The sequence below is a fragment of the Sinocyclocheilus rhinocerous genome, unplaced genomic scaffold (assembly GCF_001515625.1).
Source record: "Sinocyclocheilus rhinocerous isolate Xijiao unplaced genomic scaffold, SAMN03320098_v1.1 scaffold1533, whole genome shotgun sequence".
NCBI classification, from domain to species: Eukaryota; Metazoa; Chordata; class Actinopteri; order Cypriniformes; family Cyprinidae; genus Sinocyclocheilus; species Sinocyclocheilus rhinocerous.
The window spans coordinates 194,084-208,241 of NW_015656115.1; the positions used below are offsets into that span (position 1 = coordinate 194,084).

Here is a 14,158-nt window from a genome sequence, read left to right on the forward strand (position 1 = left end):
ACTGACCTGGGTCGCCAGTAGCAAACAATGGAGCGCGCTCTGCTGGACAAACTAAGTAATTACACCATTTCAAGCATTTTATCTGCATTATATGCTCTGTAAAAAAAAGTTCATATCGGCGGCATATTCGCCGATACCAATATATCGGCGACAGGCTCATATCGGCCGATAATATCGGCTAAACGATATATCGGTCGGGCTCTACTCAGAACCCAAGCGTACCAGCGGGCTTCGGGATAAACGTGACTATGTATGTATACTGTGCCACCTAACTAGCATCAGTGAGAGATGGTTTGGCCTGAACTTCCTTGCAATTATTGAAATCACTGATGCTGTGGATCAATGGTGCAACAGATCTATCTATCTATCTATCTATCTATCTATCTTCAACTGTTGCACTGTACTGGTGGATTCCGAGTGGTCTGTTAGTTGATTGGCTGAAAAATAAAATTAATTTTTTAAATGGCCACTGAGCAACACTATGATGAAATGGCAAATATTTATTGAAAGTACAGCAAAAACATGAGTTACTTCCTTTAGGAGCAGATGGCTAGTATGCAAAGCTACTAATCACATTTCTCATAAACGAGAGGTTCAGCCTGCGTCACACATTTAATCAGTGTTTCATGTCAACGTCGCGTGTTCAGGCTTGCTGATGTCTGGACTGCAGGCCAGGTGTTTGCGCAGAACTTTTTTGATAGCAGTTGGGTGATAAACAGTAATTTTCGACTGTTGCCAGTGATTCATCATACAATTTAAGTAAAATGAACAAATTAACCAGCTAGCAGCAGATGGGGGTGGGAAAAACAGAGATGTGGATGTCAAAAGAGAAGGATAAAGTAATGTAATGATGTCTTAGAATGACAGTGAGAACACAGGTAACAGCTTAAGCGAGGCAAGATGAGTTGCAAACTGTTCAGACGCATGTCAGTCCAGAACTGCAGTGAAAGCAGTGGGCAAAACTGCATCTGCTAAAACTGCTCACAAATGTTTTACTTACTGGGGCGAGAAGAAAATTTAGAGGGAATATGTGTGTTAGGATGGGGTGGTCGATCTTTTTTAATGTTAAAATACTTTCTCTTATCACAGTTGAAAGGGATAGTTCACATTATTAACTTGCCCTCAAGTTGTTTCTTTCTTCTCTCAAACACAATAGAAGATATTTTGAAGAAACAGTTGATGGTAACCAAACAATTGATGGTGGTGTAGCGAATCAGCTCATGGGGGTATACTGTGCCACCTAACTAGCATCAGTGAGAGATGGTTTGGCCTGAACTTCCTTGCAATTATTGAAATCACTGATGCTGTGGATCAATGGTGCAACAGATCTATCTATCTATCTATCTATCTATCTATCTATCTTCAACTGTTGCACTGTACTGGTGGATTCCGAGTGGTCTGTTAGTTGATTGGCTGAAAAATAAAATTAATTTTTTAAATGGCCACTGAGCAACACTATGATGAAATGGCAAATATTTATTGAAAGTACAGCAAAAACATGAGTTACTTCCTTTAGGAGCAGATGGCTAGTATGCAAAGCTACTAATCACATTTCTCATAAACGAGAGGTTCAGCCTGCGTCACACATTTAATCAGTGTTTCATGTCAACGTCGCGTGTTCAGGCTTGCTGATGTCTGGACTGCAGGCCAGGTGTTTGCGCAGAACTTTTTTGATAGCAGTTGGGTGATAAACAGTAATTTTCGACTGTTGCCAGTGATTCATCATACAATTTAAGTAAAATGAACAAATTAACCAGCTAGCAGCAGATGGGGGTGGGAAAAACAGAGATGTGGATGTCAAAAGAGAAGGATAAAGTAATGTAATGATGTCTTAGAATGACAGTGAGAACACAGGTAACAGCTTAAGCGAGGCAAGATGAGTTGCAAACTGTTCAGACGCATGTCAGTCCAGAACTGCAGTGAAAGCAGTGGGCAAAACTGCATCTGCTAAAACTGCTCACAAATGTTTTACTTACTGGGGCGAGAAGAAAATTTAGAGGGAATATGTGTGTTAGGATGGGGTGGTCGATCTTTTTTAATGTTAAAATACTTTCTCTTATCACAGTTGAAAGGGATAGTTCACATTATTAACTTGCCCTCAAGTTGTTTCTTTCTTCTCTCAAACACAATAGAAGATATTTTGAAGAAACAGTTGATGGTAACCAAACAATTGATGGTGGTGTAGCGAATCAGCTCATGGGGAAATATGAATAATTAATCATAACTAGTTATAATTAATTATAAATATTTAGATCCGCTGTAGATATTTACTTGAATTAACTTCCATAGTAAGGAAAAAAATGCTATGGGAGTCAATGGCTACCATTAACTGTTTGGTTACCAACATTCTTCAAAATATCTTCTTGTGTGTTCAGCAGAAGAAAGAAATTGATACAGGTTTAGAACAACTTGAGGGCAAGTAAATGATGACAGAACTTTCATTTTTGAGTGAACTTTAATATGCAGAAGCAATTTTAAACTGTACTGTTTATTACAGCATTTCATCAAAGTAACAATGTCTCAACCAATGGTGTGGGTGGAACTATCTGCTTTGTTGACCGATGAAAGACGAAAAGTCCATTTGGTGACACTGATGGCATAGAAAATGCATATTTGACTCCTATCAGAGCAAGCTGCACAAATCCTTGTCCAAGCTCTTGTTCTCTCCAGACTGGACTATTGTAATGCTCTCTTGGCCGGCCTTCCCGCATGTACTATCAAGCCTCTGCAACTGATCCAGAATGCAGCAGCGAGAGTGGTCTTTAACGAGCCGAAAAAAGCTCACGTTACACCTCTCTTCATCAGTTTACACTGGTTACCAGTAGCTGCTTGCATCAAATTCAAGGTACTGATGTTTGCCTACAAGACAACAACTGGCGCTGCTCAATATAAATCTGTTCAATACTCCCGCACTCTGAGCACCATCTTCACATGCACATATAGCGAAATGAGTTCTCTTTCGCTGCTGACTGTGTTTCAATGTCTTAAAATCACCTGTTTTTAAACCACAATGCTTAAAAACGCGTGCAAACGATAGTTTTCATGACCACGTAGCACATCAAAGTCATACGAGACGATAGTCAAAAATCTCTACCGGTTGACAAATTTCTAACAGTTAATTGTGTCTGCCGGTATATCGTCCATCCCTGGCGCTAGCAACACCAGAGTAATGGGTTTGATGCCCAAAAAATGCATGAACTGATAAACTGTATACCTTGAATGCAACACGATTTGTATCAAAGCATCTGCCAAATGCATAATTGTCAAACAACCATTTTAGTGGCTTGGCCTTAAAGATGTACAAATTAAATCTGTATTACATATATGTTTAGTTACATGTTGAGTCAAAAATTCTGCTTCAGTATATGAGCCTACAGTACATGGTGTCCTAAAAAGTGTTGGTTTAGATAAAGATTACATAAAGAAATATGCCCTGAGTTGTCTTTACAGTCAGTCTGAAGGTGAGGTTTGTTTTAGTAGAAATCGACTGGAGGTATTTGTCTTAGAACTTTAAATGGACCACTAAATCAAAGACTTTGCTTCTTTGATGGAGACTTCAAATGGAGATCCCTAGTGGACAACCAAACCATCTGGCCTGATTGGAGTTGCTTGGTGGTGATGGTTTGTTTGGATCTTCTGACTGAGAACAGCTTGCTGCAGTTGGACATATGCTGCCTCCCAAATCTGTTGGCTTTATCAATATTCGTTAACACAGATGATTAGCTGGACTGGGTGAAAAGAGGGGACCGTATCCCAGGAGTTAACATAAACTGATTCATCTCATGTCATAGCAAGTGGAGTGTCAGTTTTGGAAAGTTGGTGCTGGGAAGAGTTTTTTCTTCACCCCCACTGCATGTCATCATTCTCTTACCAGTTTCACTATTGATGCTAAAAAGACCAGTTTACAATGATTTTTAGTGCTAGTCAAAGTTGGTTTATGCTAATCTAGCTGATGGACCAGCACAACCATAATGTAAAATTAATCATATATAGTATATTTCACAATATTATTGTTTTACTATATTTTGATCAAATAAATGCAGTCTTGGTCAGCATAAAATACTTCTTTCAAAAACTTTTAAAAATCTTAAAGACCCCAAATGTTGTGTGACTAGTGTTCAAAATACACTTACTTATATTGTGCCTGGAAGTGCTCTTGTACAAAGCTGTGACATACACCAGGCTGTGTCTGTGGCGGGGTCAGGGTATCAGAGACAGGCTTTTCATCACCTCCTTCTTGACCCTGAAACAAAACAAAAAGGTAATGTAGACATTTAGATAGACAGTGCCTTACTGGACACACTTTCCAGGTGTTAATGAGAATATCGACTTGATTTCTGCCTCACTCAGCGAGCCAATATTGCACTCTCATTCTTACAGTTTGTTTGAAGTTTTAGACTGGCAGTAGTGAACTTGACAACAGCTAAAAGAAAAACAGGAGGATAAAACCCACAGGGAAAGGTGATACACACTTCTCAAGGTCAAAAAACAAGATGGTACAGATCGTATACTATGACTTATGATTTTATGTCAGACAAAGAGAGAGAAAGAGGAAGGTGTATAAACTACAACTGATTGAAAAGTTTCAACCGGTTTCATCATCAGATGAAAGCAGAGTGGTGGCCACCGAGACCTAAACGAATTAACAATTCTACACACCTTCTATCATCTGTTTTAGAGTATGATAATCTAATATAACCAAGATCTGAGGACTTTTAACCAGAGTCAGACAACAACTTGGATGCATTATTGATACACCCACTGCAATGCTGACTACAAAAACAATACATTCTTCATTATTCTTCTATGATGGAAATCTAATAAATTAATATATTTAAGTAATACATAATATACCGTATTGGCCCGAATATAAGACGACCCTGATTATAAGACGACCCCCCTTTTTCCATCTAATTACACAATGTGATAATTAATTCATCAAATTAATTGCAAATTCACGCATCAAAAAGATATGACAAAAAGTAGTTTTATGAGAGAAATATTTTATTTGATTAAACATAATTTATTACTGTATTACTTATTTAGATATATTTACAGACTGTTTATTGCAGCTCAGAGGTAGCATGAATGCATTTACACTGAAATTACAATGGCATAAATATAATAACTATATTGTGTCTAAAATATAACAAAATATTCACTTTTTATTTTTTTAATTATTGCATAAAATCAATATCACATTAGTATAAAATCAATAACAATGCTATTCAGGACAAAAACAGCACTTGTGCTATTATTCCCATTAGTACTGCACTCATTGCTTGTCATATTGTTTAACTACAGTATTTTATATGCTATAAATATGAGGCAAAAACTGAGGCATTTTTGCCCGAATCTCTTGGATATTAGTGGTATATAACTGAATTCTATAGGCTAAATCACAGTGAGTTGTTGTCCTGCATCACGTTCGTCACCAATCAACTGTATGAAATGTAAGATGACCTACGTAGATCTATTAGGTTAGATTTCTTACATTTATATTTACATTTCTGACTTGTTTTTTTATGGCCATAGGATAAGCTTTTTAATGATTTAATATAAACAAGTAGGTCAAGGCTCTCTCAAACTTAAATCTGTAAATATTCCCTTAAACGTAGATCACACAACTCAGAATTTTACTAGCAGCTTAAGCAAAATACTTTGAAGCGTATTGTCCTTATCAAAGCTTTGCAGTTCGATTCAGTCGGTTGGCTCTTTTCAAAGGAGTCTGGCAAAGTAAAGTGTTTGAGAAAGACACTCCCCACAATTCCTCGCTGTCAGCTGAGTCACGTCTGCCCCCTCACTGACAATCTGAAAGCTTTGGAAATTTATGGTTGGAAAGTTGTTTTACATGCAAAAACTAGAGACACAGCAAACTCCTGACTATAAAGTCCATTTTTTCCAGTGTATAATGGAAACTTTACCTTTGATAATACACCACCCAAGAGTTTGAATAAAAGGGAGAGTTCATTCACCTCCTTTCTTTGACCCAAGAGCATGCTGTCTTTATTTTCTCCCTTTTCTACGTTTCTTAAATAGCCACTCTTGTTTTTAATACCACTTCCTGTTTCTCTCTTTCCCTCTTTTTTATGTTCTAGTCTACTTAATACTCCTTAGCTAATAATTAGGGCCTTGGAGGATAAAACCCACAGGGAAAGGTGATACACACTTCTCAAGGTCAAAAAACAAGATGGTACAGATCGTATACTATGACTTATGATTTTATGTCAGACAAAGAGAGAGAAAGAGGAAGGTGTATAAACTACAAATGATTGAAAAGTTTCAACCGGTTTCATCATGTGTGCTAAATCACAGTGAGTTGTTGTCCTGCATCACGTTCGTCACCAATCAACTGTATGAAATGTAAGATGACCTACGTAGATCTATTAGGTTAGATTTCTTACATTTATATTTACATTTCTGACTTGTTTTTTTATGGCCATAGGATAAGCTTTTTAATGATTTAATATAAACAAGTAGGTCAAGGCTCTCTCAAACTTAAATCTGTAAATATTCCCTTAAACGTAGATCACACAACTCAGAATTTTACTAGCAGCTTAAGCAAAATACTTTGAAGCGTATTGTCCTTATCAAAGCTTTGCAGTTCGATTCAGTCGGTTGGCTCTTTTCAAAGGAGTCTGGCAAAGTAAAGTGTTTGAGAAAGACACTCCCCACAATTCCTCGCTGTCAGCTGAGTCACGTCTGCCCCCTCACTGACAATCTGAAAGCTTTGGAAATTTATGGTTGGAAAGTTGTTTTACATGCAAAAACTAGAGACACAGCAAACTCCTGACTATAAAGTCCATTTTTTCCAGTGTATAATGGAAACTTTACCTTTGATAATACACCACCCAAGAGTTTGAATAAAAGGGAGAGTTCATTCACCTCCTTTCTTTGACCCAAGAGCATGCTGTCTTTATTTTCTCCCTTTTCTACGTTTCTTAAATAGCCACTCTTGTTTTTAATACCACTTCCTGTTTCTCTCTTTCCCTCTTTTTTATGTTCTAGTCTACTTAATACTCCTTAGCTAATAATTAGGGCCTTGAGTTTTATGCAGAATGGTACTCCAGAGCACAAAGAGGAACAAATCCTCTTTTCTCTTTCTAAAGGCTTGAGATTCAGTGGCGTCATTGGAGTAATTGCAGAACTTTGAGTCCAGTAATTTTTAGAGTTAAAAAAAAGAGCAGTGTAGTGCTGCAACACTCTCAGAAACAAGGTACGAAAGCTTTCACTGTGTTCAGTGTTGGGGATAACGCAATACAATTAATGTGAGTTATTGTAGTTCTAGAAATGTGAACATGCATTTACTTATTTGATTCTTATTATTATTCATCCTTGTAAAATGGTTCATCCTTAATGCTTCGATTAATTCATTTTAGTTCATCTATAATCATCCTAAATTATCTGATTCATTCCGTTCTAATTAATTGCAGTGAATCGTATCATCCTAAATGATCTAATTCATTCTAGTCTCATTGATTCTAGTGAATTGTATCATTCTAAATGATCTGATTCATTCCAATCTCATTGACCCTAATGAATCTGTTTGTCATCTTTCATATGTAGCATTGAAAAATCAGATGTGTTCCAGTGATTCATTTCAAAAACCCTCAATATTTCTGTGGCAAAAACACAAGATTCTTATTGAATTCTGCATTATATCTTTTGGTAGCTATTTTGTTGTTTATATCTTTAAATACTTTTTCAAACAAGTAGTTTGACTAGTTTAACTTCTTTGAAGCTGTAGCTTGTCAAGCTACAAGCTACTCATAACTCATAAGCAAAATCATTATCATTTTACTGCAGGATGTACAGCAGAGGGTCTCTAATGGAATTTTAATTATCTTGATTTAGCAAATAATAAATTAGTAGTGCATTGGGAATTTTGCAGCATCAAATTTATGGCTGCTGTCTAAGAAGTGAAATTGCCCCCCCCTTAGTAGCCCTGTGATCTCCATTGAGAGCCCAGTACTAAGTTAGTAAGTCCCACAGGCAACACCATGAAATGCAGTGCTGTATACGGATACACATTCCATTGTTATCTGTGTAGGGCAAAAGGGAGGAAAAGACTTCAGGCCATTATTCAACAAGTGGGCTTATCACTTCACTAAATTCTTCTGCCTGCCCCAGCCTGGTTAATGAGTGTCAAGGTCTCAGAAGATAAATGCTCCCATAGGGAATGCTAACTGCAATGCTTAACTCAACTACTGCTGGAAAGACAGAACCTATACAGTCCAAGGATGCATGTGTGAATTGATTTAACTGAATTATAACAATTACGTGATCAAATTAATCACAAATAATCACAAAATATTTACTGATTTTACAGATTATAAACGTGACACGACACTGTTAAAGGAATAGTTCACTCAAAACTTTGAAAATTTGCTGTAAATTCACTCAGGTTATGCAAGATGTAGATGAGTTTGTTTTTAATCTGAACAGATTCGGATAAATGTATCATTACACACTTGCTCACCAATGGTTCCTCTGCAGTGAATGGGTGCCGTCAGAATGAGTCCAAAGAGCTGATAAAAACGTCACAATAATCCACAAGTAATCCACACAGCTCCAGTCCATCAATTAATGTCTTGTGAAGTGAAAAGCTGCATATTTGTAAGAAACAAATCCATCATTAAGACATTTTAACTTTAAACCATTGCTTATTGGCAAAATATATAACATCTATAACACTTCTTCCAGTGAAAAACATCCCCTGTTCAAAATCATAAAAATCCACCAACATATTTGTTTAGAACTGTTTGTTTTCGCTTGTAAACAGTGCTTGATCTGTGCATATTTCTCTCCTGATTCAGACAAGATTACTCTTTAACTGAAGAAAGCTAATAATATGGATAGAGGACACATATTTTAGCCAGAAATTATGAATTTGTTAATTACAAACATGCAGCTATACACTTCACAAGAGTCGTGTGGATTACTTGTGGATTATTGTGATTAGCTGTTTGGACTCTCATTCTGACGGCACCCATTCACTGCAGAGGATCCATTGGTGAACAAGTGATGTAATGATACATTTCTCCAAATTTTTTCTGAGTACATTTTCAGCAAATTTTCGTTTTTGGTTAAGATACTCCTTTAATCTGTTTGCAAGTTTTTTTTTTCTTTACATGCTTGCAACTTTTAAATCTGTGGATTTACTGCTTTCTCTGACATAATGTGTAAGTCACAGTGCATTTAACAAACCTACTGTACCACTGAGGTTGCTCTGTGAGTTTAATAAACATACCTTGCTATAATCATAGTCTCGACGGCACACACAAACACACTGTGATTAAATTAAAGAACATTACGGATAAATTAAAAGCCTGGTTGATCTTAATCTTGTCAGTACTGTATATTGTTCATGCTTCAGAAAGAATGAGACTGACATCAAAGTCTTTGGTGGACCCCCAACGTGAACCTTGTTTTGAATAGAGGTGGTTGTGGATGAGGGAACTGGTCCAGTCAAAGTAGGAGAGCCCAGGCTGCTTGAAACACAGCCAAATATACCCAGTGCCAAAGGTGTCGTTTGAAAATGACAGGTTGGGCAGCACTTTGATGTCCTGCATCTGGAGCCTTTAAGTGAGTGTGTTTAATGACAGCTTCATCTTTAACTGTGTCCTGACCAGGAAGAGGGTTCTCACTTCTCCTGACACCTTAATATTGTCACGATTGATATAGATCAATGATTTTGCTATGCAACTATTAATATACAACTAGCTGAAAGTATAAAAACAACAAGCAGTCCATCTCGGCAATGGTCACCTATAAAACTGTATCATTGTTCACTTACCATCATTTTGTTTTATACAAATTAAAAACAAAATGAAACAGGGAATCCATGCGATTTGGATTTTCACATGAGGGTGAAAGATTTCTGCATGCAGATTTCGCAATGGGTTCATGCATATTCTCTGCATTGCCCAACTGAAAGCTGCTTGGTTGCTTCATTACATACATTACATGTATATCACTATGAAATCCATTTTATTTTTCCCCAAATTTTTTTACCATCCTTTTTTTCTTGATTCTTTTTTATTTGTTTGTTTATTTGTATTAATAAAAAAGCATGTCTAATCAATTTAATTCATAAAACTTTAACAATTTAATATTTATTTATTTATTTTACAATAATAGTGCCCTATGAGATGTTTATATATATATATATATATATACAGTGGTGTGAAAAAGTGTTGGCCCCCTTCCTGATTTCTTATTTTTTTTGCATGTTTGTCACACTTAAATGTTTCAGATCATCAAACAAATTTAAATATTAGTAAAAGATAACACAAGTGAACACAAAATAAAACCATGAAACATTAACAATTTATTTTAATATTTAAAAATGTAATCAAATGAAAATTTGACAATTTCTTATATTTCTGGCAAAATACTACCCAACAAATGTTTACTGTTAAAATTAAAACATGAAAGAAAAATTGCTATATTTTTAAAATAATTTTAATAATTTTATTATTATAAATTCTTATTATTACTGTAATAATTACATTTGATTAAATGTACAAACCACCAGGTGGAAAACTCAGAATCATAAAATCCAGTCATAAAAATGGAATTTAAAGTATGACAAAAATCATAAGTTATTGGCAATAGACAATGAATCTTTTTTGTCTACAAAATTTCACTGCAATTTCTTCAGTTTTTTATATTACATTATAAAAATTTTGGGGTAAACTATTCCTTTAAAGTTCTGTTGCAAGGGAGATTCAGTTCACGAAGCAAACAAGAGCTGGTCTAAGAAACAGAAGTAAGGCCAGTATCTACATTTGTTCTGCAATCATTAGCATATGCAGTACATGCATTTCTGCAAGCTTGCACAGATCTCCTTTTAATTAAAGCACTGCGACATTAAAAATGAAAAAGAGAAATTATATTTTAAATTAGCAAATAGGTGAAGCAGGCAGTTTTTACTCTGATCATTTGTTCTCACAGTCGTTACTTTCTATCCTCTGCCAGTGTAATTCTGGCTGAGCTTCCTAAATCAGCCCGTGTGAGACGTTTTCAGTGGTATTTATGTCCAGTCTTTCATCCTTCTGCAGTCTATAGAGTGTCAGCAGGCATAACCGTCACATATATGTAGAAGAAACTGCACTTTGCTGGGAAGATATACGTTTGAAAACTATCTGAAAAGTCTAGTCAGGCAATACATGCTGTCACAGCAATGGCGTTAGGATGAATAATTCACAACCCTGATCAGAAAGATGGATGCGTACCATGTGAAGCGATAGATTCATTGCATCTGTTGTAGAGGTTGCAACACAGCGTGGCCCAGATAAGCAAAAAGAGCCTTTTACAACACTTAAACGTAGAAACACACACATGCTCACACGTGCACCGGAAGCATTAAAGGGGTGCTAAAAAGCTTGAAAGAACATTGTTGCTAAAAAGAACATTATTTTGTGTATTTGGTGTAATGAAATGTGTTTATGCGGTTTAAGGTTAAAAAAACACATTATTTTCCACATACTCTACATTATTGTTTCTCCTCTATGCCCTGCCTTTCTGAAATGCGTCGATTTTTACAAAGCTCATCGGTCTGAAAAGCGAGGTGTGCTCTGATTGGCCAGCTATCCAGTGCGTTATGATTGGCCGAATACCTCAAGCGTGTGACCCCCTTTAATGAATAATGGACATCCCACTCCTCAGAGAATGACTACCTGCTGGGCTCTAAACTATAAATATCCCCCCTTTTAAAGAATGGAGAAAAATAGGGATGAACAATTGCACCTCTACTTACGGCCTAGAGGAGATCTTGCTCACAGACTCTATCGTCGCACTAATCTTACAATAGAAAGCTTGTAAGATATTAGTCTAAGCAACTCTACAAGAAGTAACTAGTGAGTAATGGAGTAAATGTACTGCAGTGTCATTAAAACTGCTTGAACAATAAAGAAATATACAAATACACTTTACAAGCTAAACATTTAACAAAAATAAATAAATAAATAACATATTGGTTATACTGATGCATTTCTATTTTTAGATTTGACAACATTTTTGTTTTTGTTAAAGTTATCTTTAAAAACATTAATTTAATAACACTGTGAAATGTAATCTTTAGCAAATCTCAGAATGAATTTTTATTTTTTTCACACTTTACATCATAATGATGTAATGCTTAAATTCACTTAGCCTTTTTATTTTTTAACAAATTTGTAGATAAATTAGTATAGAATTTTAATATCTGCCATTTATTGGTTATTGGCCATAATTAAAAAAAAGAAAAAAAGAAAACAATTATAATTATTGTCTTGTTAGTATCAGTCAGAACTGTACCAATAAAGCTTATTTTTAATAGAAAATTGTTTTTACTGATGCATGATAGCTTTTTTTAATTTATTAATATACTAGTATTGTTATTGGCTATTTAATTGTAAAGGCTCATTCCCCCTATTTTAACTTTTGATAACATTATTTTGTTTTTTTTAAGTTAACTATAACTTGGGGTACTGTTTATGATGGATAGATGTACTTTTTTGGGCTTCAAAATCTCGTCCCATTCAATGCCATTATAAGCAGTGGAAAAGCCAGGACATTTTTAATATAACTCTGATTGTATTCATCTGAAATAAGAAAGTCATATACACCTAGGTTGGTTTGAGGGTGAGAAAATCACAGGGTAATTTTCATTTGGGTGAACTATTCCTTTAAAGGTGGGGTAAGTGATTTTTCAAAAACGCTTTAGAAAAATGATTCGGGCCGAGTAGCAAAACAAACTTATAGCCAATCAGCAGCAAGGGCCATGTCTGCTCATGATGTGGAGGAGAGAGCATTCAGAAAGGCGGATAAAAAACAAAAGAGGAAAACGTCTGCGGAACAAAAGAAGGCTTAAGGCAAGAAGTAGGACCCGTGTAAATATCGGATCAGCTTTCCAGCACTGGAGAGAACTCGAGCAGAAGGCCTGCGATCGGACGCTGAGGTTGCTTTGTTTCTTCTCGAATGTGCCCTCTCACTGTTGTCTACATTAATTCCACATTTCTTACAAAAGTTGTTTGCGTAATTCCATGAGGAAGCAGATTAGAATAACGAATGAGTTAATCTAGGTGCATGTCTTCTGCATGGTTCTGTTTGCATTCCTTCCTTTTAGGCAATTAAGCATTAACCATGTAAATATACTGTGGTAAAACAGGGCAGGCGTTTAATTAAAAATAATTATGTCCAGTCAGTCTGTTAGAGACAGTTGTTAAATGATATGTCTGGAGCTGTGGATGTTTGCCTTGCTAATGTTAGCATTGCTCAGTCAGAATGTAAGCAAGAGAGCGATGGAAAGACTAGTGTTAGAGAAGATGTGCTGACTGAGCAGAGTCAGTGTTTATACTAATTCAACTGTGTTTTCATGTGCATCAGTCCAATGTAATTACAAGATCTAAACACATTTAAACCATAGAAGATTTCCACCTTCCTCCTCTAGTAAGGATCTGGTCTTCTTGTTTGAAGGATGATACACTATCACTCTACACATAGTTCAAGACTTGTGAGACAATGTTCAAAGAGAGAAGGGTCTTTATATTGATGATTGAAAGGTGTTATGTGGTCCGCTCGTATATACCGTTTATAATGTTCTTTAGACGTTTCTTACTTGGGCAACCAGATACATTTTAGGACAATATGAATCTTGTAAAAATTGAGTAAATATGGCTTTTGTTGACGTTGATCAAATTTTATTGGTAAGAGACTACAGTATTCTGACTGATTGAATTATTTGATCAAATTCAAATTTTTGATATTGAACATTTCTAATAAGAAATTTTAACTGGCCTTAAAAAAAAAAAACTTCCAGAGGCTAAAAACTGCCCCTTAATAGAAGAGTTTCCCTGGTTCCATGCATAACTAATAGAAAAATGTCTTTGACAAAAATTGGCCTGTTGGTATTAATATTTTATAAATATAAGTAAATGTAACAATTCATTGCATTTATTTATTTATTGTCAAATATTCTGCACAGTTTTTTATACATATTTCTTATGATAAATAGTAATATATTTGTCATAGTTCAAGTGAAATAAAAATTTTATTTTGGCGTATTTTAGTGAAGACCTTTAGGCTACGTTCACACTGTCAGTTTTTGGGATTGACAACCACATTTTCTTTACAGGTGTGAGTCTCGAAATGTCCCGCTCGCACCGCAGCTTAC

General features: G+C 35.7%; 1 protein-coding gene across 1 annotated transcript in view; it reads right to left on the reverse strand.

The window, feature by feature from the left end:
• LOC107719326 (ubiquitin carboxyl-terminal hydrolase 43-like) overlaps nucleotides 1-14,158 on the reverse strand; it is a 94,794-nt gene that overhangs the window by 60,864 nt on the left and 19,772 nt on the right. Inside the window, exon 3 of the mRNA XM_016526723.1 lies at nucleotides 4,134-4,243. Coding sequence (XP_016382209.1) covers nucleotides 4,134-4,243 — 110 coding nt within the window. The remainder of the gene's footprint in view (nucleotides 1-4,133; nucleotides 4,244-14,158) is intronic.